This window comes from Myxocyprinus asiaticus, chromosome 47 (assembly GCF_019703515.2).
Source record: "Myxocyprinus asiaticus isolate MX2 ecotype Aquarium Trade chromosome 47, UBuf_Myxa_2, whole genome shotgun sequence".
Lineage (NCBI taxonomy): Eukaryota > Metazoa > Chordata > Actinopteri > Cypriniformes > Catostomidae > Myxocyprinus > Myxocyprinus asiaticus.
In genome coordinates, this window is record NC_059390.1 from 12,755,698 (window position 1) to 12,783,681 (window position 27,984).

The 27,984-nt window shown below is 38.0% G+C and overlaps 3 protein-coding genes across 7 annotated transcripts in view; 2 read left to right on the forward strand and 1 right to left on the reverse strand.

Annotated features, from left to right (window-relative positions):
* tnpo3 (transportin 3) overlaps positions 1-4,718 on the forward strand; it is a 28,693-nt gene extending 23,975 nt beyond the window's left edge. Inside the window, exons 21-23 of the mRNA XM_051690509.1 lie at positions 220-332; positions 1,007-1,099; positions 3,909-4,718. Of these exons, the coding sequence (XP_051546469.1) occupies positions 220-332; positions 1,007-1,067 (174 nt within the window). The 3' untranslated portion in view covers positions 1,068-1,099; positions 3,909-4,718. The remainder of the gene's footprint in view (positions 1-219; positions 333-1,006; positions 1,100-3,908) is intronic.
* Positions 4,719-6,086: 1,368 nt separating this feature from the next.
* Positions 6,087-16,843, reverse strand: LOC127436400 (interferon regulatory factor 5-like). 5 transcript variants are annotated; one of them, XM_051690512.1, is made up of 10 exons: positions 16,584-16,839; positions 12,453-12,587; positions 11,913-12,035; positions 10,641-10,827; positions 9,990-10,015; positions 9,842-9,869; positions 8,390-8,836; positions 7,716-8,105; positions 6,847-6,965; positions 6,087-6,649 (listed from the first exon to the last, which is right to left on the reverse strand). In XM_051690512.1, exons 2-10 carry the CDS (start codon positions 12,501-12,503, stop codon positions 6,461-6,463), a joined length of 1,560 nt encoding a protein of 519 aa, XP_051546472.1. In that variant the 5' UTR covers positions 12,504-12,587; positions 16,584-16,839; the 3' UTR covers positions 6,087-6,460. The 5 variants fall into 5 exon arrangements, with proteins under 5 accessions (XP_051546472.1, XP_051546471.1, XP_051546474.1 ...); XM_051690511.1 differs by having other exon boundaries at positions 16,556-16,839; XM_051690513.1 differs by having other exon boundaries at positions 6,474-6,649; positions 7,615-8,105; positions 16,556-16,843.
* A 1,532-nt stretch (positions 16,844-18,375) lies between these two features.
* On the forward strand, positions 18,376-27,965 carry ccdc87 (coiled-coil domain containing 87). Its single transcript, XM_051690510.1, has 19 exons — positions 18,376-19,239; positions 19,312-19,463; positions 19,611-19,861; positions 19,946-20,165; positions 20,240-20,422; positions 20,655-20,809; positions 21,136-21,259; positions 21,442-21,645; positions 21,798-21,911; positions 22,678-22,793; positions 22,923-23,052; positions 23,167-23,267; positions 24,050-24,165; positions 24,313-24,344; positions 26,169-26,318; positions 26,420-26,534; positions 26,767-26,909; positions 26,999-27,115; positions 27,654-27,965. The coding sequence occupies exons 1-19, from the start codon at positions 19,065-19,067 to the stop codon at positions 27,699-27,701; spliced, it is 2,646 nt and encodes an 881-aa protein (XP_051546470.1). The 5' UTR covers positions 18,376-19,064; the 3' UTR covers positions 27,702-27,965.
* The last annotated feature ends 19 nt before the right edge of the window (positions 27,966-27,984 follow it).

Consider the following 27,984-nt stretch of genomic DNA (forward strand, 5'->3'; position numbering starts at 1 on the left):
AGAATTTATTAACATGCATTTATTTAGATGTTTTACAAATAGAGGGTGCAAAAGAGGTTTTTCTTTTAGTTTTTAGTTTATTTGTTAAAAACAACTTGTTTCAGAGATTATAGACTCTATTATACAGTTTAGAAACATCATCTATGCCCTTTTTCTGTTTGTCAAAAATTATGCTTCATCAATTTGTTTACATTTGTCACATTTTCTGCATGTCTCTAGACGTTTTGCCGCTGGCTGGAGGCTGCACTCAAGGGTCTTCCAAAAGAAACAGCAGGAGGCGCTGTAACAGTCACACACAAACAGCTCACCGACTTCCATAAGCAGGTCACGAGGTGAGTTTGTCTGTACCTGTCATCACCTGATCCTTCAAAGAAGCTCTCAGAAATGTCAGTAAATCACAAAGCTATTAGGATCACTTTATTGTAATTGGTACTCAAAGAGAAATGTACTTGTCAAAAACACGGTGCTTTTGTCCTCGTCAATAAAAATACATTTAGTATTTCCCTTTACAGATCACAAGCAGGGTTTGTCTTTTGAGGTATTGCATGTTAGTACACATCCAGTTTTCCCTTAGGTTAGCTGGGTGCAGCAAGCCTAAATAACACCCATAACCAGTCGTCCAGGAGGGTGAAGTCTCATACTCTTCTGCGCCCAAGTAGATGCCTCGGCAAGTCTCAACCTGAGTAACGACAGCTTTTGACCCTCCCTTCATGGTGTCATGCTGGAACACCAAATACATATTCTTTCTGACAAAGCGGCATGAGTCACAACCTTAAGTGGAAAATCAAAACCACGCCAGACTGACTGATATAAGGCCATTCTGTTACTCGCCCATGCTCTTGGCATATTTGCAAATAGACATTTGGCTATGATTAGTAATAATAAGTCCATTCGTTGTGGTTGGTCTTAGATTGCTGGCTAATGTCTTGGTGTACTCTTTCTCTACCTCTCTCTCTCTCTTCATCCATCTCCATCTATCAATCTATCTATTTCTCTCACACCCCAGTGCAGAGGAATGTAAACAGGTTTGTTGGGCGATAAGAGAGTTCACCCGGCTGTACCGATAGCTGTCTTTTAACAGCTCATGCTGTAAGACCAGGTGAGAGCACATGAGAAACAAGTGATGTCATTGAGTGCACCATGGAAACCATTTTTTCCATTAATGAAAAGTTAAAGGAATAATTAATAAAAAAATACAATCTGTTATGATTTACTGTGTGAGGAACAGACTAAAATTTAGGTAATTATTCACTGATAATCTTGTCAGTATTGTGTGACATGACAAATGTGAGTAAATCAAGTATGTATATATATATGTGTGTGTGTGTGTGTGTGTGTGTGTGTGTGTGTGTGTGTGTATATATATATATACACATACTGTATATAATATATACTGTATATAATATAAATTAACTCACAAATATATTATAATATAAATTATATATTTGTGAGTTAATAATTTATATTATATACAGTGTGTGTGTGTGTGTGTGTGTGTATGTATATATATATATATATATATATATATATATATATATATATATATATATATATATACACTGTATAATATAATTTAACTCACAAATATGTTATAATATAAATTATATATTTGAGTTAATAATTTATATTATATACAGTGTATGTATATATGTATGTATGTATGTGTGTGTATATGTATGTATATACAGGTGCATCTCAATAAATTAGAATGTCGTGGAAAAGTTCATTTATTTCAGTAATGCAACTCAAATTGTGAAATTCGTGTATTAAATAAATTCATTGCACACAGACTGAAGTAGTTTAAGTCTTTGGTTCTTTTAATTGTGATGATTTTGGCTCACATTTAACAAAAACCCACCAATTCACTATCTCAAAAAATTAGAATATGGTGACATGCCAATCAGCTAATCAACTCAAAACACCTGCAAAGGTTTCCTGAGCCTTCAAAATGGTCTCTCAGTTTGGTTCACTAGGCTACACAAACATGGGGAAGACTGCTGATCTGACAGTTGTCCAGAAGACAATCATTGACACCCTTCACAAGGAGGGTAAGCCACAAACATTCATTGCCAAAGAAGCTGGCTGTTCACAGAGTGCTGTATCCAAGCATGTAAACAGAAAGTTGAGTGGAAGGAAAAAGTGTGGAAGAAAAAGATGCACAACCAACCGAGAGAACCGCAGCCTTATGAGGATTGTCAAGCAAAATCGATTCAAGAATTTGGGTGAACTTCACAAGGAATGGACTGAGGCTGGGGTCAAGGCATCAACCACACACAGACATGTCAAGGAATTTGGCTACAGTTGTCGTATTCCTCTTGTTAAGCCACTCCTGAACCACAGACAACATCAGAGGCGTCTTACCTGGGCTAAGGAGAAGAAGAACTGGACTGTTGCCCAGTGGTCCAAAGTCCTCTTTTCAGATGAGAGCAAGTTTTGTATTTCATTTGGAAACCAAGGTCCTAGAGTCTGGAGGAAGGGTGGAGAAGCTCATAGCCCAAGTTGCTTGAAGTCCAGTGTTAAGTTTCCACAGTCTGTGATGATTTGGGGTGCAATGTCATCTGCTGGTGTTGGTCCATTGTGTTTTTTGAAAACCAAAGTCACTGCACCCGTTTACCAAGAAATTTTGGAGCACTTCATGCTTCCTTCTGCTGACCAGCTTTTTAAAGATGCTGATTTCATTTTCCAGCAGGATTTGGCACCTGCCCACACTGCCAAAAGCACCAAAAGTTGGTTAAATGACCATGGTGTTGGTGTGCTTGACTGGCCAGCAAACTCACCAGACCTGAGCCCCATAGAGAATCTATGGGGTATTGTCAAGAGGAAAATGAGAAACAAGAGACCAAAAAATGCAGATGAGCTGAAGGCCACTGTCAAAGAAACCTGGGCTTCCATACCAACTCAGCAGTGCCACAAACTGATCACCTCCATGCCACGCCGAATTGAGGCAGTAATTAAAGCAAAAGGAGCCCCTACTAAGTATTGAGTACATATACAGTAAATGAACATACTTTCCAGAAGGCCAACAATTCACTAAAAATGTTTTTTTTATTGGTCTTATGATGTATTCTAATTTTTTGAGATAGTGAATTGGTGGGTTTTTGTTAAATGTGAGCCAAAATCATCACAATTAAAAGAACCAAAGACTTAAACTACTTCAGTCTGTGTGCACTGAATTTATTTAATACACAAGTTTCACAATTTGAGTTGAATTACTGAAATAAATGAACTTTTCCACGACATTCTAATTTATTGAGATGCACCTGTGTATGTATGTATATATATATATATATATATATATATATATATACACACATATACTCACTCATATGTGTGTGTGTATATATATATATATATATATATATATATATATATATATATATATATATAGCTATACACTGTATATAATATAAATTATTATATATTTGTGAGTTAATTTATATTATATACAGTATATATATATATCTCACAAATATATAATAATTTATATTATATACAGTAATAATGATTTATATTATATACTGTGTGTGTGTGTGTGTGTATGTATGTATAATATATATATATATATTATTAACTCACAAATATATTTATGTCTTTATATTAATACAGGACTCCTATGGTTATGTATCAGGAAATTTTTTAATTATGATTTCCAGGACTGAGAAAGTCGTTTTACTATAGGCTATATAATTTTTGTAGTAATTCTTAGCTTTAAAATATTTCATCGCTTAAAATAGCTCATTGTGATTGCAATCTTTATAAAAATTATTTTAAAAAAATAATACTTATTCGGTGATCACAAATGTTGGGAAAAGTCATATTGATTGATCAATAATGTGTGGGAGCTCAGCAAAAAGTTCTAAATAGTTTGTTTCAGTATTAGTAACATCTCATAATTGTTTTCTCTGCAGGTCAGATTTTTTGTTTTGCAAACATTCGGCGGTAGAGGCAAAGGGAGCCATGTTGACCACTGTTGAGAAACTAAAGGGAACTTTTGCATGAAGGATTTGTGGGGCTTGGCACCATGGGAAGCCAACCAATTGGTTTGGAGCTTTGGCGTGGCAGGGTTTCAGGAAAAAGTAAATTGCCTTGTGGGTGTCAAAAGTCAGGAGCCCCAACCCCTCCCTTTACCCCTACAAGCACACTGATGCCAGCTGAAGCAAGAGAGGGGTTTCGAAAGGGACGTTGTCTTGGGCGGGCCAAGTTTTGGACATTAAAGCGTTTAAACCCATATCAAAACATGGATAAACGTCTGCATCAGTTGGATTTTTGTGGGATCCATCGACAAAAACAAAAGGATGTGCCTGGTTGCAAATCATAATGCATTGTTAAAAAAATGAGAGACTTGTAGGTTTTTAAAAACAAATGGAGATTTATTTTCATGGACGTCTGTTTAGAGATCAAAACATGGCTTTGCTGCCAGTGCCATAAAAATGATAACCAAATGAAAGATTGTCACAAGCATCAGCCTGTGGGACTATTTACGAAACAGCAAAGGGAGAATCTTGGGAGAGTTGGTGTCACCTTTGATCTTTTAAAAGTTGGCTGGAGTTTTATCTGTGCAGGTTAGGCTGTAAAATATGAAGTGGACTGGCAGGTGCTTTTTTTTTGTTTTGTTCTATCACCATCTCAGCACATGGCATCTTAGATACGCAGAGATGTTCGTCTTGAGCGTGTGCAGCCATCGTGCATACAATAAATCAAACATTGTGAGGAACAAACAAATCGTTGTCTCGAGTATCACTTTGTACACATATGTGTGAATGAAGATAGATTTACACTTCTCCAGCTCTCAGAACCTGTTTGACCAGGTTTCATTTTAAGAAGCTACATAGGTCCTTCAGGTCTTGTTTTCTGAGTCAGAGTAAATTGAATCCTCTATTGTCAGGGTTTTTTCCAAGGTTCTACAATCATGTGTTTCTCACAATTGCATGTGTAATCCCTTAGGTAAATGCTTTTCACATCCCTCTCCTATTTGCTAATAGCACTTTTGGAAGGTTAACATTTTCATAGTCAAAAACATAGCTGTATTCGCTCAAGTCCAACAGTTACTGGCACAGTTCCTAAAGGATGAGGTCAGGTGATATTATCTTGCAGCTATGAAAATGGCCTACTCACAATGTTTACAAAGAGCTCACATTTCAAATGAGTCACTCAAAGAAATGACAATCACCAATCTTTACGTGACACAGCTTATTTAAAAGTATAACAGGGTGAGATTTGTGCACAATAATGATGTGATGACACATTCTAGTAGTTTCAGATTGATCTTGAAGACCCCAGGAAATGATTTATTGAAACTGAGGTTTGGGCAGGACATACCCCCCACGCCCCTTCCTATTTTAAAAAAAAATGCTTTTGTTCACAACCAAGAAACATGAACTAGCAAGTCTGTTGTAGTTGGCATTATGGGGAGGGACATTCACATGTTAGAGAGCATTTGATTAGACACAAATCTGTGGAGTGCAACATGAGTCATCATTATTTTTGTTCCTTTTTTTTTTTTTTGCAAGAGATTAAAGGCACATTCAGTAACTTTTTGGTTGTCATCTTGGACTTAGTGACACCTAGTGGTGTGGATGCAGCATCATTCAAAATCAATAGTTTTCCGTTACAGATGCCATTGTAGAAATTCACTATTCACAATCAGCCATGATTAATTTAATCCAAGCACGAAAGTGTCCAATAACAAGACTGTTACTGAGATTAAGCGAATAGTATTCGGCTTGTCGTGTTATTCTAAAATGGCAGCCCCCATGAGGGGCACCCCTGCCCTGTGTAGAATAAAACAGCTTTTATAAGGTTACTGATATGACTAGAGTCCTCATCTCATGTGAGTGGTCATGATTTTATACATATGTATCAAATTTACAATTCATTTCTTTAGGAGTAGAACCTTTTTAATGGGTAAAAATTACTGAGTGCACCTTTACATTTTAAATGCATATATATCTACTAAAAGAGTATTGTCAACTTTTAGGAGTATATGACCATAGATGGCATCAAAGTTAACACATGGACTAAAACACACAACACTAATTTTTATTTCATGGGACTAAAAAAAGGCAAATGAATCATACAAGGCAACCTGAGATCATGCCTGTAACCATTTAAAATACTGCAATGGTATTTATTGAAATATAACATTTAAAAGACCAGTTTACAGAGAAAATAAAAATAGAGTTCATAAGGGAAAATCCATGAGATCTTTGAGGAACAAAAAGAAACATCAAGGGGTCTCCAATGGAAATGTTTTTGGCTATGTTTATAGTAAGGCAGCAGTGAGGGCATCTATATATTCCAACATTCAGAGCAACCAAAGGACGTCTACTTTGAGCAGTCATTACACAGACTAGACTATTCCACAGATCATTTCAGTGCTGTGTAATAAACAAGACTATGGTGGTCATGAAAATAGCTGAAATGGATTCAACTGAGTAATGATGTCTGGGTTATGCCTCAGTTAGTGGATGTTCTGAGCCCATGTGGCATGAGCATTTTGGCTCTGCAAAAGTCTATGGAGTTCTTTGAATTGCTCCACCGTCTGGTCTTTCAAGTCGGGATTAGAGATCTGGAGCCGAATGCTGTCTGTAGACCAGGAGAGCTCACCTGAAAACATCTCAGTCAGGATTCTTGCAACCACTGGAACAACCTAGATAGAGACAAAGAATGAAAGCATGAATATGCTCACCAGAGAATATGGTGACTGGAGCTGTTGTTCTGCCTAACATTTACTTTTGTGTTCCTTGGAAGTAAAACAAGTCATATGGGCTTGAAACCCTGAAATGAGGGTGAGTACATGACAGATTTTTTTATTTTTGGGTTTCAACGTTAATCTCATCTCCACACCTGGACAATGATGAGCTTTTTCTCTTTGGGCTTTCTGTCTGGCCAGTCCTCACCAAAGCAGAAGTAGATCTCAAAGGGAGGTGGAGTGGGTGCCTCCCCCTTCTGATACATGATGAGACCTGCCAAAAATACACAGTCATTTCAGTACAAGTGAATATTTCCTTATTATCATCATCAAATCTGAACCCTGATCACAATAACTGACTCACACACTCCCAATAAAAGCAGTCTGATCACTGAGATCAAGTGCGGCCTTCAAGTCATGTTGGAATGATTGTATTTTCAAGATGAGCCCTGAATAGCATATCAAAGAATCATGGCAGAGCTTTTTGATATTAATCAAGATAAATTGTAATTGTGAATATGTATGGTACAATTTAGTAACTTCATGAATAAGTGATTAACTTGCCCTAAAATATTAATGATTTAGCTGATTCATATGGAGTCGTTCAAACCGAACACATTCTTGCACCAAAAAAAAAAAAAAAGAGCTAGATGCATCACAATGAATTGAACAAAGAATTCAGTGTGAATGGCCCCTAAGGCGACAAGCCTGTGGCAACTTAGTTCCAAAAATAAATAACCCATCATTCTATCTGGCAGCAGAAGAATGATAAAACACAGATCATGCACCAATTACACACCTCACACACCTTTTTCTCTTCATATTGTTGCAATAGCGCTAAAAACATTTCCTGTCTTTTTCGGGATGTGAAAGACATTGAACAAAAAATATGAAATTGCCCAACACATTCTTTTTATACTGACCAAATCTCTTGAACACACATCACGTGTCCTTATTATGATTTCCAAACTGTAGTAGGAACTTCCTAACAGGACCTGAACACAAGAAAACAGATTTAACCCACCCTGTAAGAAGTTATTCAGACTGAACACCCAGATCTTCTTCTCCCGTTCCATTGGATTGGGCGGACCCTGCTCGAGCACACCTGGCCCAGACCAGAACACTTTACACTGGCACAACCTGATGGCATAGATATCTTGTCCCCTGATCTCCAAAATCAACCCTCGATCCATCACGTCCAGCAAGTGATCAGTGTAGAACCTCTGCTTTTCGTTTTGGATCTCAGCGGTTCCGGGAAACAGCACCTGGTGCAGTGTGACTGGACCGAAAAGCTCCACCTGCTCTGGTGTGGGTGCCAGATTACCGTAATAAAGTCTACAACCCTGAGGGTTACTGACGGTCAAAGAACCAGCTGTCCGACCTCTGTATTGGAACTTGATATCAAGATCAGTTACTAGAGACAAGAAAAGAGAGGGGAAAATTTTATTTTAATTTTTAATTTTTCACATCAACACAGCTAAGGTGTGCATTGATAGCCAAGAGTGAGTAAAGGTTTATCTAAGGCTGGTTTTAGTCTTTCTGTACACACCTAATGTCATTTAACATCAACATTACTGAAAATAGATGGGTGGGACTAGTTTGTTTATGAGATTTAAAGTATGTCTTCATCCCATTTAAATTGCACTGGTAATCCAGGACGGCAATAATCGCGATTGCAACAAGGGATTAGAGGCTTACAGGGCAACATGTGAGGACTGCTCAGCAATTCGGAGATGCAGGGATGGATCTGGTTTTCCACTTGGGCTGGCACCTCTTGCATTGGGCTGTCCACTATGGCTGTAGGCCCAACAGAATGAGAAACTACATCTTGAAGGACAGGCGGTGGTATGACTCCAGTCTCCATTCCCAAACCATTTGGATGTCCTCCACCATGAACGGGATATGTCCCCTGCTCCACTTTGATTGGACCATGACTGGTAAATTCATGAGGGGTAGTACCAGGCTGGCCAAGATGAGTGGTCATAGGAGCACCTCCATTTGGGTTATTACGGACTACTTCTCCTAAGAGGTTCATTGGAGAGTTATGATGGACGGGATTAAAGCCGTCGGCAATAGGAGAAGTGAATGGAACATCAACTCTAGTAGGGTATGCAGGGTAGCTGGGAGGTTCACCAGCTCTCGGGTCTGTCGGGAAATAAGCACCATACGCACAGCACGAAAAGAATACGTTAGATACCAAATCCAACTAAAACCAAAATATACATAATTTTTAACTACATATTAGCTGTGATTTAAAGGAATATTCCAGGTTCAATACAAGTTCAACTTAATCGACAGCATTTGTAGCATAATGTTGATTACCACAAAAGTTAATTTCGACTCATCCCTCGTTTCATTTTATTTTTAAAAACACAAATTGAGGTTACAGTGTGAGACTTACAATGAAAGTTAATGGGGCCAATTTTTGGAGGGTTTAAAGACAAATGTAAAGCTTATAATTTTTAAAAGCACTTATATTAATTCTGTTAAAACGAATGTATTATTTGAGCAGTAGAGTTGTTTAAATTGTCATTTTTACAGTCATTTTAGGGTTTGTTGACATCATCATGGCAACAATGTTGTAAAATAAACTTTACACAGAAAAGAGTAGTAAGTGATGTTATCACACTAAAATCATATTTACACGTGTACTGTTTATGTCTTGTGGCTATACTTTTGAAACAGTGATTTGAGCTTTTTTTTTTTTTAAGAAAAGGAGGGGCAAATCAAAAAATATTTTGTGGTAATCAATATAATGCCACAAATGTGGTTGATTGAGCTTAACTTATATTGCACTTTGAATATTCCTTTAAAACCTTGTGAGTTGCCTATATAGAGAGCATATTACGGCACCATAGTGCTCCCGACATGAAGGCTGGTAGGTAAAGAGCATAAAGGCCTAATGGTGCATTCAAGTCATGTCGGAATGATCAAATTTACGAGTTGAGCGCACATGAACGCCACCACAAAGTCATAATTATGAGTGGAAAACTCAGGATTTTCAGTCAGGATGTTGCCATAGAAGGTATCTGCCTATCTACTCAGCTCACTAGGTTTTGGAACAAAGCTAGTGAGTGCTAAAGCTAATAGATATAGGTATTCAGAAGTACCAAATCCAACCAAATGACCTAAATTTTGAGGATATCTTACCAATGGAGAGGTTGACAAAGTTTGGCAGCTGAAATAAAAAAAAAATAATAAAAAAAAAAAGTCAATCAATTAGTATATGAAGACAGTGTTGATTCAACCATGGCTTTATTTTTGTTGACCTGCACTGAATCAAGTTATTAACACTTACCTCCTCTTCCTCATCCTCTCCTGCATCTAAAATCAAGAAAAGAGCAAATGATTATGTCTGATCTCTCTTACCCCTTATAAAAATTTGGGCAAATAACACTTTCAAAAGTTTAAAGATAAGATCTACATATTCTGCAGCAGCAATGACGCTACGGGGTGGCACTTTCAACACTGGGCCCCCCACTTTAATCACTTATGTTTTAGTGCTGTGGGTGGTTTTTTTTTTTTTTTAGAGAGTCACTTTCACACCATAGGCGAAAGTCCAACAAATATTAAATCTAAAACAACCCGATTAGAAATAGCGGTATGCCCATGAAAAGGTCTCTTTAATATAAGCACCGTACAGCACAGGTCAAAGTAATCAAAGTGTGTGGGGTGGGGGGGGGGGGTGTAGAGTTAGTTGTAGTTTCTCCACTCAATCAGATGAATAGTACTAATTCATCCAATCAAATATGGCATTCCACATGAATATAAATGACTCTTCCCCGCTATTCAATGTTTCAGAAATTTGCTTGCACGTCATTAGTAGTGTCATCACATTAAAATTGCTTTAATACAGTGGGACAAAATCCACAAAACTGTATGTTTTCAAACATGAAGCTTTCATTTAGGCCATGTTACTGGCTTGAAGGCATGCATTCCCTGTCCATACCTCCATTGACTGACTGGTCGCACACCTCATAGATCTTATAGGGCTGGACAGGGGTGTCCTTAGTGCCATCATAGTGGAGACTGAACTCTCGGCTTTTGTTTAGAGCACAGCGGAGGTTGGCCTTCCATTTGGCTGGATCTGGCTCGTCCACTCCCTCCTGATACTTGCCTGTCTCCAGAGCCCAAGCCTGCAGAGAGAAAAATCAATTAGAAGGACTGAAACACATAACTGCTATGGGAGACATTTTGACCATTTCTATGTTCCAAATCTACTGTGTCCAGCCTTAAGACCCCATGAAATCACTTGACAAGCACAAGTTTTTTTTCCTGTATTGTTGACATCTATTACAACAGGAAGTTTGGACAGGACACATTGAAGGGCTCGTCTTTTTTATTATTTAATTATAATTAGTTATATTTAATTACAATGTATTTTTTAATTAGTTAAATCACAGCCATGAACATTGCTAGTCGGTTGCAGGTGTATTTACATGGAGGGACATTCTCATTCTAGAGAGCACTTGATTGGAAAAAAATCTGTGTAGTGCAAAATGAGTCATCAATATTTCTGGTCTGTTTTCCTGGATGACATATATGATACATTTTAAAGCGCATCTCTTCTAAGTGAATTTTGCCAACGTTTAGGAGTACACTAGCATTTAGATGGCCTTAAATCTAACAAATATGGTCTAAACTCCACAAAACTCTAATTTTGATGTCATGGGGTCTTGAACCAGACAGCTCTTTTCATGACTTTCTCTTACTTATAACCTCACAGCAATGAAGTCAAGTGGAATTGAAACTCGCTCCATTTTTTGTTCTCCAAGTATGGTTACAAAATACATTATTTAACACTATCTTTAACAGGTCTTATGAGTACGTGTGTGGTCAACTAATCTCCCTAGCTCGCTTTGTCAATCACTTTCTATTATTGCTAATAATAAATATTGAGAAGTGAAACTACTAGGTGTTTCAGTGCCTTCCAACTCCAAAAGGCTTTGAGAATTCCCCCTAAATGACAGTACTAATTTTAGATGAGTCAAAAATAGTCAAATAAATATTCAGGGGTTTTTGACAGCCTGTAATGATTCAGGTGGAAACAAATATTTCAAGCTGGTATTGAATCAAAGCACCCCTATAAGAAGATAATATGAAATACCCTCAAAATGGTAACAAAAACAGCCTGGATGCAAAAATACACTAGAATTAGAAATGTATATTATATATATATATATATATATATATATATATATATATATATTTTTATATTTGCCTTAAATATAGTGTTCTCCTCTTCCAGGGTTGGCATATGGCGGGTGGCATGTCTCCAAGGAATCCGGAACAGCCTGTGCTCTTGATTGAGCCAATGCAATCCAGGGTATTTCCCACTGTTAATCTGTTAGAGTGAGAAGTGTTTATTAATTTAGAACACGCCCAGTGTGCAAATATTTAAAATGACCTTCCACTTTTAGTTTTCCCTCCATTTTAAAGCCCTTTCACACCAAATGTGTATACTGCGAAGAAGATTTTGAATAGAAACAATGCTTTTTTCTTTTCAAAGATTGCTGTTTTCTGGAACTGCTGGATGGATGAAAACAAGGCGGCATCTGAAGATAATTTAAGCGTTCTGACAAAAAAACTTAAATTTTACCCGTCATTTATGAGGACACTATTTATTTTATTTACCACAGACAAATAAGGTTAAAAAATATACTATGGTCAATATTGTGAGATTTTGAAACTCGAAACAATCATTTGGCTGCTGTTTTTTTTTTTTATGTCGTCAATAAGATTCTTTAAGAATCAAATTCACCTGTGCCAGCAGCCAAGGCTTCAGACGGATCCTCCGTGGTTGACCACTCATGGCACTGGAAAATGAGGGGGGTCGGAGGAGTTGGCGATGGTGAACCCTGTTCTTTTGGTCGCCTGTTGATCTTAGAATGGTGAGCTATTTTTGGGGCAAAAAGAGGAATGGAAGTTGCATGTTTCAGTCTGGGAAATGGCAACTATTAGATTGGAAAATAAATACAAGCTGAATCAGCAAACTTTTTGCAACCAAAGAGAGATGTTGGGTAGCTGAATTGAAAAATAACATTCTGGATCAGTGACTTCCTACATAGGGATACGTGTGCCCCAGGGGGTACTTGGATAGACAAACATTACAACTTTTTTTTATTATAATAGGGTGATATTAGGGCTGTCAATAGATTAAAGCAATTTATTGCAATTAATTTCTCTCATCATTTACTCACCCTCATGTCATCCCAGATGTGTATGACTTTTTTCTTCTGCAGAACACAAATTAAGATTTCATCCATACAATGCAAGTCAACAGGGTCCAGAATTTTGAATCTCCAAAAAGCACAAAGACATAAAATAATCCATAAGGACCTCTAGAGTCATATGGATTACTTCCATGCTGCCTTTAAGTGCTTTATGGAGATTCAAAGTTCTGGACCCTGTTGCCTTGCGTTGTATGGACCAACAGAGCTGAGATATTCTTCTAAAAATCTTCATTTGTGTTCTGCAGAAGAAAAAAGTCATACACATCTGGGATGGCATGAGGGGAAGTAAATTATATGAGATTTTTCATTTTAAGGTGCACTATCCCTTTAACACATTCAGTTCCTTTTTAAAGGAAAGAAAACAAAACATGCAAGTGTTGAGCGTGGTTGGCTCATGAGTGATATTATTCTTTGATTAAATTCGACCACAGAAACAGCAAATTACTTATTCATCCAAATCTGGCCTTCATAAATATTTATTGTTTTCAGTAAATAATATTACAGATAATGCTAAATGATATCCAGTATGTTATAAGGTAGAAGGAACACGTTTTTGTTTTGGTGTTGATGAAGGTTGGGAACAACTGTTATAGGTTTCAATGCTTGATGAAAGTATAATTAACCCAAAATCAGGGCTAAACATTGAATAAATCTTCTGAAAAAAAGCAGTGCAATGACAGTTGAAGTCAGAAGTTTACATACACCTTAGCCAAAAACATTTAAACTCCGTTTTTCACAATTCCTGACATTTAATTGTAGAAAACATTCCCTGTCTTAGGTCAGTTAGGATCACTATTTTAAGAATGTGAAATATCAGAATAATAGTAGAGAGAATGATTTATTTCAGCTTTTATTTCTTTCATCACATTCCCAGTGGGTCAGTAGTTTACATTAACTTTGTTAGTATTTGGTAGCATTGCCTTTAAATTGTTTAATTTGAGTCAAACTTTTTGGGTAGCCTTCCACAAGCTTCTCACAATAAGTTTTGGCCCATTCCTCCAGACAGAACAGGTGAAATGGAGTCAGGTTTGTTGGCCTCCTTGCTCGCATACACTTTTTCAGATTGAGGTCAGGGCCTTGTGATTGCCACTCCAATACCTTGACTTTGTTGTTCTTAAGCCATTTTGCCACAACTTTGGAGGTACGCTTGGGGTCATTGTCCATTTGGAAGACCCATTTGCGACCGAGCTTTAACTTCTGGCTGATGTCTTGAGATGTTGCTTCAATATATCCACATAAATTTCCTTGCTCATGATGCCATTTATTTTGTGAAGTGCACCAGTTCCTTCTGCAGCAAAGCACCCCCACAACATGATGTGGCCACCCCCATGTTTCACGGTCGGGATGGTGTTCTTCAGCTTGCAAGCCCACCCTTTTTCCTCCAAACATAACGATGGTCATTATGGCCAAACAGTTTAAGTTTTGTGTCATCAGACCAGATGACATTTCTCCAAAAAGTAAGATCTTTGTCCCCATGTGCACTTGCAAGCTGTAGTCTGGATTTTTTATGGCGGTTTTGGAGCAATGGCTTCTTCCTTGCTGAGCAGCCTTTCAGGTTATGTCGATATATGACTCATTTTACTGTGGATATAGATACTTGTCCTCCAGCATCTTCACAAGGTCCTTTGCTGTTGTTCTGGGATTGATTTGCACTTTTCACCCCAAACTATGTTCATCTCTAGGAGACAGAATGCGTCTCTTTCCTGAGCGGTATGATGGCTGCGTGGTCCATTGGTGTTTATACTTTATACTTGCGTACTATTGTTTGTACAGATGAACATGGTAACTTCAGGCGTTTGGAAATTGCTTCCAAGGATGAACCAGACTTGTGGAGGTCCACAATTTTTTTTCTGAGGTCTTGGCTGATTTCTTTTGATTTTCCCATTATGTCAAGCAAAGAGGCTCTGAGTTTGAAGGTAGGCCTTAAAATACAACCAAGGTACACCTCCAATTGACTCCAATTAGCCTATCAGAATCTAAATTAGGCTTGATGTAATTTGTATTTAATTTTTTTTAATTTTCCAAGCTGCTTAAAGGCACAGTTAACTTAGTATATGTAAACTTCTGAGCCACTGGAATTGTGATATAGTCAATTAAAAGTAAAGCAATCTGCCTGTAAACAATTGTTGGAAAAATTACTCATGTCATGCACAAAGTACATGTCCTAAATGAAAGTTGAAACTTCTGACTTCAACTGTAAATGTGACAAGACATGAGCCTCCAGGCCTCTGCTAAGTCGTCAAATCGCTGCTATAAAAGCAGGTGCTCTGGGAAAACAGAAAGCATGCAGGTATTTAGTTTAAAAAGCTCAGCGGCGGAGAGGTCATGTTACCTCTGTAAATAAAGAACAGCATGACTGAGCACAATGACAGCAAAACGTGAACACCACCATTACTGCTGTCTGTTCAGTGAAAAGGAGGAGAAAAAGCTATTTTCGTGACAGCGTTGCTGGACTTTACTTATGCAGAAATGAAAAATGGGCTATGAAACTTTCAGGGACACATCTTCGGCTACAGTCAGTATGCTATAGGACACATTATGACTACAGTCATGACATGAGACTTTTGAATGAGTGTTAAAAAGGTGGTGTCTTGTCACTGCACTCCCATAAAAGGAAGGTTTAGGCTAAATACTAGCAAATTCATTCATTGTGCATTTATAAGAGGAACAACATTGACCAAATGCTAAAATGTAATGCTTTTCTGGAGTCAAGCTGGAGAAGTAGGTGGGGTTCCTAATAAATTAAACAATACGTTTAATTTGGTAACCTCTAGTTCAGTTCCTTTTAAGTCTTAAATGAGTAATTTGCTGTACATCATCATTGTTTGGCACTCTTTGGGGTCCAGAGATCAAGACTAATATGCTGGGTTTTTATTCGTATTATTAAAACCAAGTATTAAGAACAAAACAAAGAAAACGAAAAGATTAAAACACGGATGAAGCAGAGCAGAGTAAATGCTTTGTTTTATTCATTATCTATTGCTGTTTTTACCACGTTGCATGTAATAATAGGGGCCGTTCACACAGAAGACATTTTTGCGTCCGTCCGCGCTGCTTTACAATACTTTTTCTACGTAAACATGCGCCAGACGGACGTAATTGACCGTTGCGCCGCGTCTTGATTTTTTCAGCGTTTTTTAGACGCCATGTCAGGGGCAGTTCAAACCGAACGTGTCCTTGCGCTGAAAAAAATTATTAAATTAATCGGGTGTCTCGAGATACGCTTAAAAGTTTCCTATCTTTTTTTTCACACGGCGTTTAAAAAACGCGTGGGGTGGGGGATAACACCTGGACGCGGCGTAACGCTCAAACAAAAATGTTTTCGGTGTAAACGGCCCTTTAAGAGAACTTCAACCCTTAAAAACGCGCCTCGAAACACCTGCGAGCTGTTCCATTCGTTACGTTGCGTCTAGCTTCTAAACAAATTTTTTTTTTTTTTTTTTTTTTTCAGCGCAGGAACACTATCGGTCCTAAAATTCCCACCAGCCCAAAAATAACATTAATAACACCAATTTTAACGAAATTAGACAAGCAAATACACAAAAACCCAAACATACACAGCGGTGCAAACCTTGAAGATTTAGCGCTTTATAACCGATGCAAACGTAGTAAACAAACTGAAAACACTTGCCTGCAATGAAAATGAGCCAAACTCTTACTTCAGAGAATTTGTACCCGAGACTGGCTCCGTCAAAGCAGCGTACCTGACGCGCGCATAATTCCAGGTGAGAATACTGATCCGGGTCTTTATGTCCTCAACACAAGATAGAAAGATCAAATACTCATGGACGGATTGATCGCAGCGCTATTCAGGAAAACTCTCTCATATCCATGTTGTTTTTAATTGGACTGGCATGAGGCGACAGAAAGAGTATTTGCAGAAGTTGAACAGGTACCACCCTTCCGGATGACAGGGGCTAATGTAAACGGAAGTGGTGTGTTTCATTTTTCATACATGCACTGTGAACCATCCATACTCTGTCAGTGTTTATAATGTGCAGCAATTGACAAAATGAAACTGTTACAATGTATAAGGTTGCAGGCTAAATACTTTTTATTTTATTTTATATTTTTATTAAAATGCTTTCAGATTTTTATTGTGCTAGTCTTGGTGTGCCATTTGGAGGGAAAGGGGCGTGTCATTTTTTCAAACTGGAATCATTCACGAAATATCACGAAGTATAATAATAAATAAATAAATAAACAGAAACTTTGGGCAATTAGCCTATGTAGTTACAAAGACTACATATTTGTTGATCATGCAAAAGACTACTAGCTTATGAGTTTAAAGCTAAAACGTGATTACAAATGGTGAACATTTTAAATACACAAATATATATAGGCCTATTTTCGTTTACACATTCATATACATTTGAACCTTAAATCTTAAAGGAATAGTTCACTCAAAAATTAAGATTATCCCATCATTTACTCACCCTTATGCCACCCTAGATGTGTATAACTTTCTTCTGCTGAAGAATCTCTCAGCTCTGTTGGTTCATACAATGCAAATGAATGGTGACCGGAACTTTGAGGGGGAAAAAAAAAGAAAAAAGAAAAGCATTTAAAGGCAGCATAAAAGTAATCCACACAACTCCAGTGGTTAAATCTGTATCTTCAGAAGCGATATGATAGGTGTGGGTGAGAAACAGATCAATATTTAAGTCCTTTTTACTATAAATTCTCCTCCCTGTCCAATAAGTGGTGATATGCACAAATAAACTGCAAAAAAAAAAAAAAAAAGAATGTGGAGGTGAAAGTTGAGATTTATAGTTAAAATGGACATAAATATTGATCTGTTTCCCACCCATACCTTTCATATCATGTCTGAAGAGATGGATTTAACCATGGGTGTTGTATGGATTACATTTATGCTGCCTTTATGTGCTTTTTGAAGCTTCACCGTTCTGGCCATCATTCACTTGCATTATAGGCAAGGGCGTAGCCAGCAAATTACTTTTGATGGGCCTCAATAAAAATGGGTGGGCTAAGTTTTTGCCTAAATATTTTTTTTTTACCAAATTGTCCTTAACAACAGAGAAGAGGAACAATCAAACAGTTCTTTCACACTTTCAGAAATCAAAATTTTTGCATTATTTGAACTATTTATAAATATATATTTGAAGTCAAAGAATAATCTCTTATATTCTGGGTGGGTCCAGGCCCATCCTAGCCCACCCTTGGCCACGCCTCTGATTAGGACCTACAGAGATGAGATATTCTTCTAAAAAAATCTTCGTTTGTGTTCTGCAGAAGAAAGTAATACACATCCATGGTGGCATGAGGGTGAATAAATGATGAGATAATTTTTTTTTCTTTTTTTTTTTTTTTTTTACTATTCCTTTAATGTTAAACCTGAAAAAAAAAATTCCCAAACTACCCAAATGCATATAATTATATCACCTATAAGGAAGTCTAAAAGTCTGCAAACAAACAGCTGGTATATTATCAAAACTTTGGAGAGACCCATGTTGCTTAACATACTTTATTTTGGTTAGAATAAATGTTTATAGTTTTTCATTAACTGACTTAGAAGTAAATTACAGGGTTGCGCAATGACGACGTGCGTGACCTGCCGTGGTTTCCATGCCAACGCCACTTGTTTGGGCTCCGGCGTGCAGGAAGAAATATGTAGTCGTTCTAATAGCGTACATTTGGCTCTGAAATTTTTATAACGATCTTTTTTGAGACTTAATTAAGTCGCATAATTCTGACACATAAATGTGTGATCACAGACATTAAAGTGTCTGGAAGTTGTTGACTCGCACGCAGGTTTAAACCTAAAAATATTTTTATATTAGAGACTATGGTTCACGTTTCAGGAGGAGGAAAATGTTTTGTTTTTTCTGCACCTTAATTGTTCCCGATTGAATTATTTTTATTTTTTATTTTTTGGGGAATTTTGGTTTTGTGAAGCCCTGAAAGGTTTATTTTATTTTATTATTATTTATTTATTTTGACTACAAAATTGTCTATTTGTTTTTAATTGCTTAAATATGTAATGTCAGATGTACCACCTTATTTAATACATGTTAAACTGTAATTGCTTAGTAGATATGTCAGATTTATTCAACATAGCAGACCTAAGCAGACTGCAGAACATTTCTCTAAGATAATGTCTAAGCATCACTAGTTAAAGAATGACAGGAGAAATAACAAGTGCACATAGATTTACTGCCCACTCAAAGCATTGGATGGAGCACACCAAATGTGAGGACCTCATTCAGATGATATTCCACAGTAAAGAAGTTCAGCAGCACTTCAAGAACATTCTGAGACCTCACTCACTTCTCATTCACCCGGACATGATGAAAGGTTTGTACTTTGTTCAGAAACTAACATGTTTTGACATCAAAGTGACATCATAGAAATCAAAAGGTCTTTCAGACAGGGCCAAGGAGGTGAGATCTGAGTCTTCTGCTTATGAGAAGAATAAAACCACTCCTACCTCTCTGTCAGAGCTTTGCAAACTGCTGGAGGAGAGAATCTCTCAGAATTCACAGCTCTACTCCATCTGCCATGAAGACCAACAGGCTCTGGTCAGTCTCAGACAGATTAGACAGTAAGATGTGTTATTCACGCAAGCCAACTCCAATTTAAAAACACTTTATATGTGGTTGAATGGATGGATTTTTTGATTTCTAAGTTAATTCATTTACTGTATATCTCTTCTGTTTTTGTTTTAGACAGCAGTGTTGATTTCTGAGCTGGGTATGATCTGGCATGACCTGAAAATCCCACCTGTTGACATCACGCTGACTCAGGACGAGAATGTGCAGCTGCATCATCAGACATTCAGTGAGGTGCTGGACATCTGTGAGCAGCTTTTTCTGCACTACCTGCACTTGATGGATACTTTAAAGAGGCGTGGTGTCTTCAGCGACTATGCCAACCGAAGCAGGCTGGCAGCTCAGCTGGCTTCAGACTGCACTAACCTGTGAGTACATCCTCTCTTTTTACCTGCTTTGCATTTCAATAGCCTTTCTTTTTCGCAGTAGACTCTTGCTGTATCTGTTTGCAGCTTAAATGTTCGCTCCATAAGATCCAGGATTGTCCCAGGAATCAAAGCTACAAGGAGACCAAGTGCTGCAACACAGAGAGAACGACAGCAGGGGACTTTACAGACACACTCTCTGCCCTGCCCACGTAAACATGACCTGTTTCTGCATGCCAAACATAGCATGAAGAGGGCTATGACGGGTAGACCTCTGGAAAAGACTGTGGAGGATGAACTCAAGGAGGTCTGTGTGTTTATTTGTTTCAAAGAGTGAAAAATTGTTTGAGAAGTCATAATAGTGAGTTCTTCTGTTTTTAGATTGAAGAGAAAATTGGGGAGCTGGATTTGCAACGTGTGTATGACCTCCTGCCCTACCACATGGAGCCAATCACGTGCAAGAAACACAACCAGAGAATGGCTTGTTCAGGTTCCACAGCCAGCGTGCCTAGTATACCGAAACAAGAAAAGGATCCCTATCAAAATAGAGTCGTCAGAATGAAGGTGACCAGGACATTTTTATGACTACTTGTACCGTATCTCAAATGGTTGTATTTCAAGGCTTATTCTTAATGGATGGGGTGATGTGGTGTTGCAGTAACAGATCTGAACTGATAACCAAAAGGTTGTTGGTTCAAATTTCACAAAGAATTATCCATGCATTTGGAGCTTTTCCAACAGCAGCATTTTGACTCGATATTATTGTTTGTCTTCATTTGTTCCTCTGCCACCTCAGGGATGTTTTTCCATGCCAGACCTACAGATGGAGACACTGCTGGAGGAGCTGGAGATTGGAATGCCCTGCCGGCCTCCATCCCCATTAGTCCTGCTCTTAACAGAACCAACATCAAGCCTGGAGAAACACATCACTCCTGCAGATGACCTGAGGAGGTTGGGCTGCTACAGACCATCCTTCACTGTAGTCAATAGCCACGTTTCCACTGTTGGTCCAAATGAGGGCGTGCTAATGTGTGCCAGGGCCAGTTGCGTTCCCACTGTCACTTCCGAGGCTTTATCGTGCCTCCTTGGGGCTTTCTCGGGGCCAAAGGCTTTTTCCAAAGCTTTTGGCCGCGGCTGGCCAGTTGATGGCCCTGGCTTGCACTGGCCCAATAGTGGAAAAGCGGCTAATATCAATACATACATCACAGTGTCCATATATAAAATGTAGACAATTTGATTGGTGCATGCATGCATATGCTACTATATGTGTGTTTTAGATTGTTACAAGATTACGAGGATGTCAACAATCTGAGTAACTGTGAGACAGACCTGCCCCCACTTATCAAAGCCCCAACTGGCTATGGTTCCAGAAGACTCCAAAAGCTCAAACTAAGACTACAGGTACATGCAGAAACAGTCATACTGCTGATTAGGGCACTCCTTCTGATACACGAGACAGTACATTATAATCAAGTTACAGAGAGAATCATACTCACAGATACACCCTACACACACACACCTTGACTCATGTATTACAGACTATATTGTTGTTTTACTGATATGATATGGGGATTTCCTTCTAGGAAATGATGGAGGAAGAGGAGGAGAAAAAGAAGAGTAAAGTACTGTTTGAGAAGCCTCCACACCCACAGGGAGCAGTGGTCAGTGTGGCGGTTTCACCACAAATTATCGTGCAGATGACAGCAGCCCGAGTGTCTGACAGGATTTTTCCAGAAACCATCAAACTCAGCATGTACCCTCCAGTCTACAATGACCTTACTAAAGAGGTGGTACTTCTTTAGTTGATATCATACAGCTTTAGGGCAAAGACACACATTTTTATAATTTTATTTACAGTATTTTCCATGTGCAACATCACTAACACTCTATGAAATCTAAGATGCTTATTATTATAATCATTACTCTAAATATTTGATAGATTGTCTCAGCGTCAGTAATGGATCGGAACTTGGTTGAAGAAAGTATGGAAATAAAAAAAGTTTATGAAGAATTATCCAAAAGTATCCCAACAAAGTATTTCAACTTTGATGAGGTGAGTGATATTCTTTGCACTATTCTAAGGCTTGTTGACTAATTTTACTGTAAGATGTACAGTATGTTGTGGTTTTAAAGGGGTCCAATTTTCCTTGATCTATTGACATATAAGAGTTTATTGTACTATAAACTATAAAAGTTTCAGGACTCAAAACTTCCTCAGTGCAAAAAGAGCATTTTTTTTAAGCCAAGCTGCCAAAACGACTCGTCCTCTACTTCCCCCACATTGTGATGTCACACTGTGGTAGACATTTGTATCCAACCACCTCCACAACAACACATCAACACCTACTTTACCTTATTACTTCCATAGCCCCGCCCAGTAGTTGTGAGATGGCAGGTCAGTCAAGAGCAGAGAGCCAATCATAACAGGGGGCATTTACTGTTAAGTCTTAAAGGAAAAGCAGCACCAAAACAGAGCGTTTCTGACAGAGGGTCAGAATGAGGGTGGAAAATTATCAAATATATGACAGTTTTTTTGTGTGCAAAAAAACGTTAATAATATTATAAGTGAACTTCAAGGAACATATTAAAATAATAAAAAAGGCATGTCATGACCCCTTTAAAAATTTATGAAATTGTAAAAATTGTTGTATTAAACTTTTTTGTGACATCTGAATTATATTTTTATGGTGTCTGTGTACAGCAAGAACCTTATTATAAAGTATTTGTTTATTTTGTTTATAAATTTAGTTGTTTTTTAGCAGAAAGTGACCTCACTTCATGTAGTGGGGACAATATTATTGCCTTTCTGTCTTGAAAAGGACCCAAGGATTGAACCCATACTGTCTAATGCCATGTGCTGCCTGAAAAGAAGGATTAATGAAAAACTGATGAACCCATTACTAAGGAGGCCAAATCCATACTGCATATCCCACAGGTGTCCTCTTTTCATATCATCTGTCTCCCTTTGCTTCTTATCCTCCACCACCAGTATAGTTACTGTGATATAGTTCAATTTGTGAATGTTTGATACAAAAATATGAGCAAAATCTCTAATTATTGACAGAGAGAGAACAGAGAGGGCTGCAAACAGAAAGAGGCCCATGGATGTGACCACACGAGCATACAGAGCCTGGTTTCAGTGGTGGAAGTGTCAGCTATCACTGGATGATTATCTCAACTATATTTCCAACCAGGTTGTTAATAAGACGTTAATTTGTGTACTGTCTAAATACATTTCTGTATTCAGGATACAGGGCTTTCATCTGGTTTGAACAGTTATTTCTGTTATATGTTCTCTGGTTTTGAAGGACTCTGATTACCTGTCAGTGTTGTTTCATCTGTATGACAGTGATGATGAGGAAGAAGAGAGACACAAACTGGCTCAGCTGCAGAAGGAAGAGAGGAGAAGGTCTGTAAACAGAAGGCATTAGTTCAGTTAAGGCCATGATTTATTAGACTTCTCTTGCACTTGGTTCTCTATAATAGAGTATTTTCTAAGAAGTTAGTCATCATCAATCAACAATGACGCCCTGCTCCCTTTGAGACATTACAAATATTATACAGATAGATGACAGATCCACTTAACTTCTGAGAATGTCAGTGCTAAGGTCAGCAAGTGGCCAAACAAAACAATATGCCCAATCCAACATACACACAAAAAATGGTCTAAATAACTTAACAATCAGATTTTATTGGTTAGGTTTTTTGTTTGTTTGTTTGTTTGTTTTGGGGGTTTTTTCTCCCCAATTTGGAATTCCCAATGCACTTTAAGTCTTCATGGTGGTGTAGTGGTTCACCTCAATCCGGGTGGCGGAGGATGAATCTCAGTTGCCTCCGCATCTGAGACCGTCAAGCCGCGCATCTTATCACGTGGCTTGTTGAACGCGTTACGAGACGCGTTATGTGGAGGCTTCACGCTATTCTCCACGGCATCCATGCACAACACATCATGTGCTCCACCGAGAGCAAGAACCGCATTATAGCAACCACGAGGAGGTTATCCCATGTGACTCTACCCTCCCTAGCAACCGGGCCAATTCGTTTGCTTAGGAGACCTGGCTGGAGTCACTCAGCATGCCCTGGATTCGAACTTGTGACTCCAGGGGTGGTAGTCAGCGTCAATAATTGCTGAGCTACCCAGGTATTGTTTAGTTTAATATCTGTCTGCTTGCCTTACTGTATATTTTCCAGAAGGCATCAGGAAAGGATCCATTCAATGAGGAAACAGAAGGAGGAATTTCTTCCTGGTTTCTGGAATGTCAACACCATAGGAATGGGAGGACTTGGGAAGGAACCTAAACTGGATGGCATGTTATATTTTACATCCCATTAACAATTTTGCTAGAACAATAATGCTATATCTCTGTAGAATACTGGTACATGTAGGAAAATGCATTCTCATTTAGTGCCCAAAAAATATGAATGGGTAAAGATATGTCTGCTATGTGTTTCAGAGAAAAATCCTGATGAGAAAATACAGGATGTGGTAAGTGCATGCTCTTTTCCTCGTAATATGACACTCTGCACTTCTGCTTTTCACTGTTTTTGTAGCTCTTGCTTTTAGTGTAGGCTTCTGTTTAGCAAAAATAATTTCAAAACAAATCCTAGCTCTTGCTTTCTTACACCGTGTCATAACCAGATGCAATGCAATGCAGCAACAAGCAATAATATAATAGTTTTTACTTAAAAGAATGACAAGCCATTTTGTTGATCATCTGGTGTCTATAGAAAGCAACAGTCTGGTTCCAGAAGTAAACATTTTTTTTTCCATAGGCTAATTGATTATTAATGATAACTTATAAATCTTTAAAAACAGACATATTGTGAGCTCAGAGGTTGTTAATCGATGGTATATGCTGTATATCAGTCTGTGTTATTTCAACTAAATAAAAAAACATTTGTGTTAAATAACAGAATCCCTGGTGAATAACTACATTACCCATAATCCTGAAGAGAAAAGATCCACCAATCAGAGAATTGTGGCAAACAAAGAGCACCAAAAGAGCTGTACTCCCTATACTCTCGTATATATTTGCATATATATGACAATTTTGCAATAAAATTAAAATATATTGTTTCTATAATTATAAACAATGACTCTGAATCAATAGTTTTATATTTTTCCATCGTTTTTATTTCAATTATGTCATTCGCAATGCTTCAAAGGATTGTAGTTCATTTCCTCATGAAAGATGTTAAGTACACAGTCTTGTACCTTTATCTTTTTGTCTGATTTTCAAATACTTTTTTTACTTCAAATCAAAGTTTGTAATGTTGTGATTCACCTTGCAGCTGGTTGATTTGGTTCATGGCTTAGAAATGAATGGGAAAAACACTTTCAGAACCAGGACGGCTATAAAAGTGTGTGGGCACTGTTATGCTCTGTTTTTGTGGCATTGTGCTGAGTAGTCCCGCCCACTGCAGAATCTCATTGGTCCAAAATTACAATCCTCATAACTGTACATTTAAACATCAAATAACTCCTGATTGCCTGTTAATGTGTCTCATCGCGCAGCATTTTCACCTTCAGTGTGAACAAAAAAATTTGTCGCTGGAATCTGGTTAGGACACTGTCTTTATTTACTCCAGTTGAACACTTTGCATATACTACTTGAAACTCAAAGGAATGCTCTGGCTTCAATACAAGTTGAGCTGAATTGACAACATTTGTGGCATAATGTTGATTACCACAAAAATGAATTTCGAATCGTCCCTCCTTTTCTTTAAAAAAAGCAAAAATCGAGGTTAGAGTGAGGCACTTACAATGGAAGTGAATGTGGCCAATTTTTGAAGGGTTTAAAGGCAGAAATGTGAAGCTTATAATTTTATAAAAGCACTAACATTAATTCTTCTGTTAAAACTCATGTATTATTTGAGCTGTAAAGTTGTTTAAAATGTAATTTTTAGTCATTTTAGGGTTTTAGAGTTTGACGACATTACATCATTATGGAAAAGAAATTGTAAAATCGGCTATAACTTTACATAGAAAAGGTTAGTAAGTGATTTTATCACACTAAAATCATGTTTACACGCATATTGTTTATGTCTTATGGCTATACTTTTGAAAAAGTAAGTACTTTAATGTTCAAAAATTGGCCACATTCATTTCCATTTTAAGTGCCTCATGTCACTTTGATTTTTGCTTTTTTTTTTAAAGAAAAGGAGGGGCAAGTCAAAATAAATTTTTGTCATAATCAATATTATGACACAAATGCTGTCGATTTAGCTTAACTTGTATTGAATCCGGAATATTCCTTTAAATTCACCCTTATTATGAAATGTTCTGAAGTCTGTTTGTCCTGGAGAGCAGGGTGAAGGCCCAGCTGCCGGACTGCTGGATATAGACCAGATGCAGGCCAGGCTCGAGAAGGTCTGGAATGCCCTCTATCTGCCTGAAGGACAGCGGATAGACATGGCCATCAAATACAGCTCTCAGGGGTACAGAGACCATCTGCAGGAGGTAGAAATAATAAAGACTAACCACTCCTGGCTTTCCATCATGTTGATCATCTGCTTGATGCAACTGGCTGTGCAAGGGTTTGTGTGTGTTTGTGCTTTCAGGCAATTGCTGCATGGGAGCAGGCTGCTCGGCTGATCCAACAGAGGGAGTTATTGCTGTTTAAGTTGGAGGAGTTTGAGAGAGCAGCATCTAATCCCAACAGATTTTTTCAACAAGGTATAATATTTTGCCTCTATCTGCAACCATCCATAATGTGTCTGGTAGTTTTTGCATGGCTTTGTCTATATAAGATATTTAAAGATGCAAAACACAAGATTCTAATATAATATACATTATATTAAACAATATTTGCTTGTGAAGTTTTCTTGACAAATCCATAATTGTAAAATATTATTGCTCATTTTCTGAAGTCATACACTAAATGTTCTTCTCTTGGATGTAAACACAGGTTATCATGGTTCATCTATGGCTAGAATGGAGGAAGCAAGTCAGAGAGGGAAGCTGAACTCTCAGATTTCAGATGTAGACAAAGGGTTATCCGAGATCATTGGCCACATCACAACCCATTTCAATGACATCATCACGTATAAGGTGAGTGCTCCACAGCTCGCTAGCCCTCTGTCAGTCACCTGCCTCCAGAAACTCAGATTATCATCAGTGCTGTTTTGATTGTGTCACAGGGTCGGCCGTACTGTGAGAAAATGCGCTGGGACCGTATTGAGATGCTGTACTGGCTGCAGCAGGAAAGGCGGGTCCAGTCCCTGGAGATGTTCGTAGAGGGACGGATGGCTCTGCCTGTAAGACTGCCTCCTCTGAATGACAGCCAGGAGTTTTACGCAACAACGATCTCGCAACAATCTCTGTCTGACTGTGAGAGAAACAGCCAATTGCAGCAACACCCTGAACCCTAAATCAAATACTCATGTTTTAAAAAATACCAGAAAATAAATTTTAAAAATTGTCAGTTTTATAGACCTTTGTGTTTTCCATTTGCTTATTTCTAGACTAGCGACTGCAGAAGTTTCATACTCTCAAAAAGAGTTCACTTAAGACATAGTCAAGACATGGCTCAAGTCAAATGCATTCCTTTTCATATATTCTCTTTGATATATATATATGTTTATACACCGATGAGTCAAAACATTAAAATCACCTGCCTAATATTGTGTAAGTCCCCCTCGTGCCGCCAAAACTGCGCCAACCCGCATCTCAGAATAGCTTTCTGAGATGATATTCTTCTCACCACAATTGTACAGAGCGGTTATCTGAGTTACTGTAGACTTTGTAGCCATTCTCTGTTGACCTCTCTCATCAACAAGGTGTTTCCATCTGCAGAACTGCCCCTCACTGGATTTTTTTTGTTCTTGGCACCATTCTGAGTGAATTCTAGAGACTGTTGTGTGTGAAAATCCCAGGAGATCAGCAGTTACAAAAATACTCAAACCAGCTCATCTGGCACCAACAATCATCCATGCCATTATCTAATAAGCCAATCATGTGGCAGCAGTGCAGTGCATAAAATCATGCAGATATGGGTTAGGAGCTTCAGTTAATGTTCACATCAACCATCAGAATGGGGCAAAAATGTGATCTCAGTGATTTAGACCATGGCATGCTTGTTGGGAGAAGATTTCATACAAAGGTGTACACTACAGTCTTCAAAGAC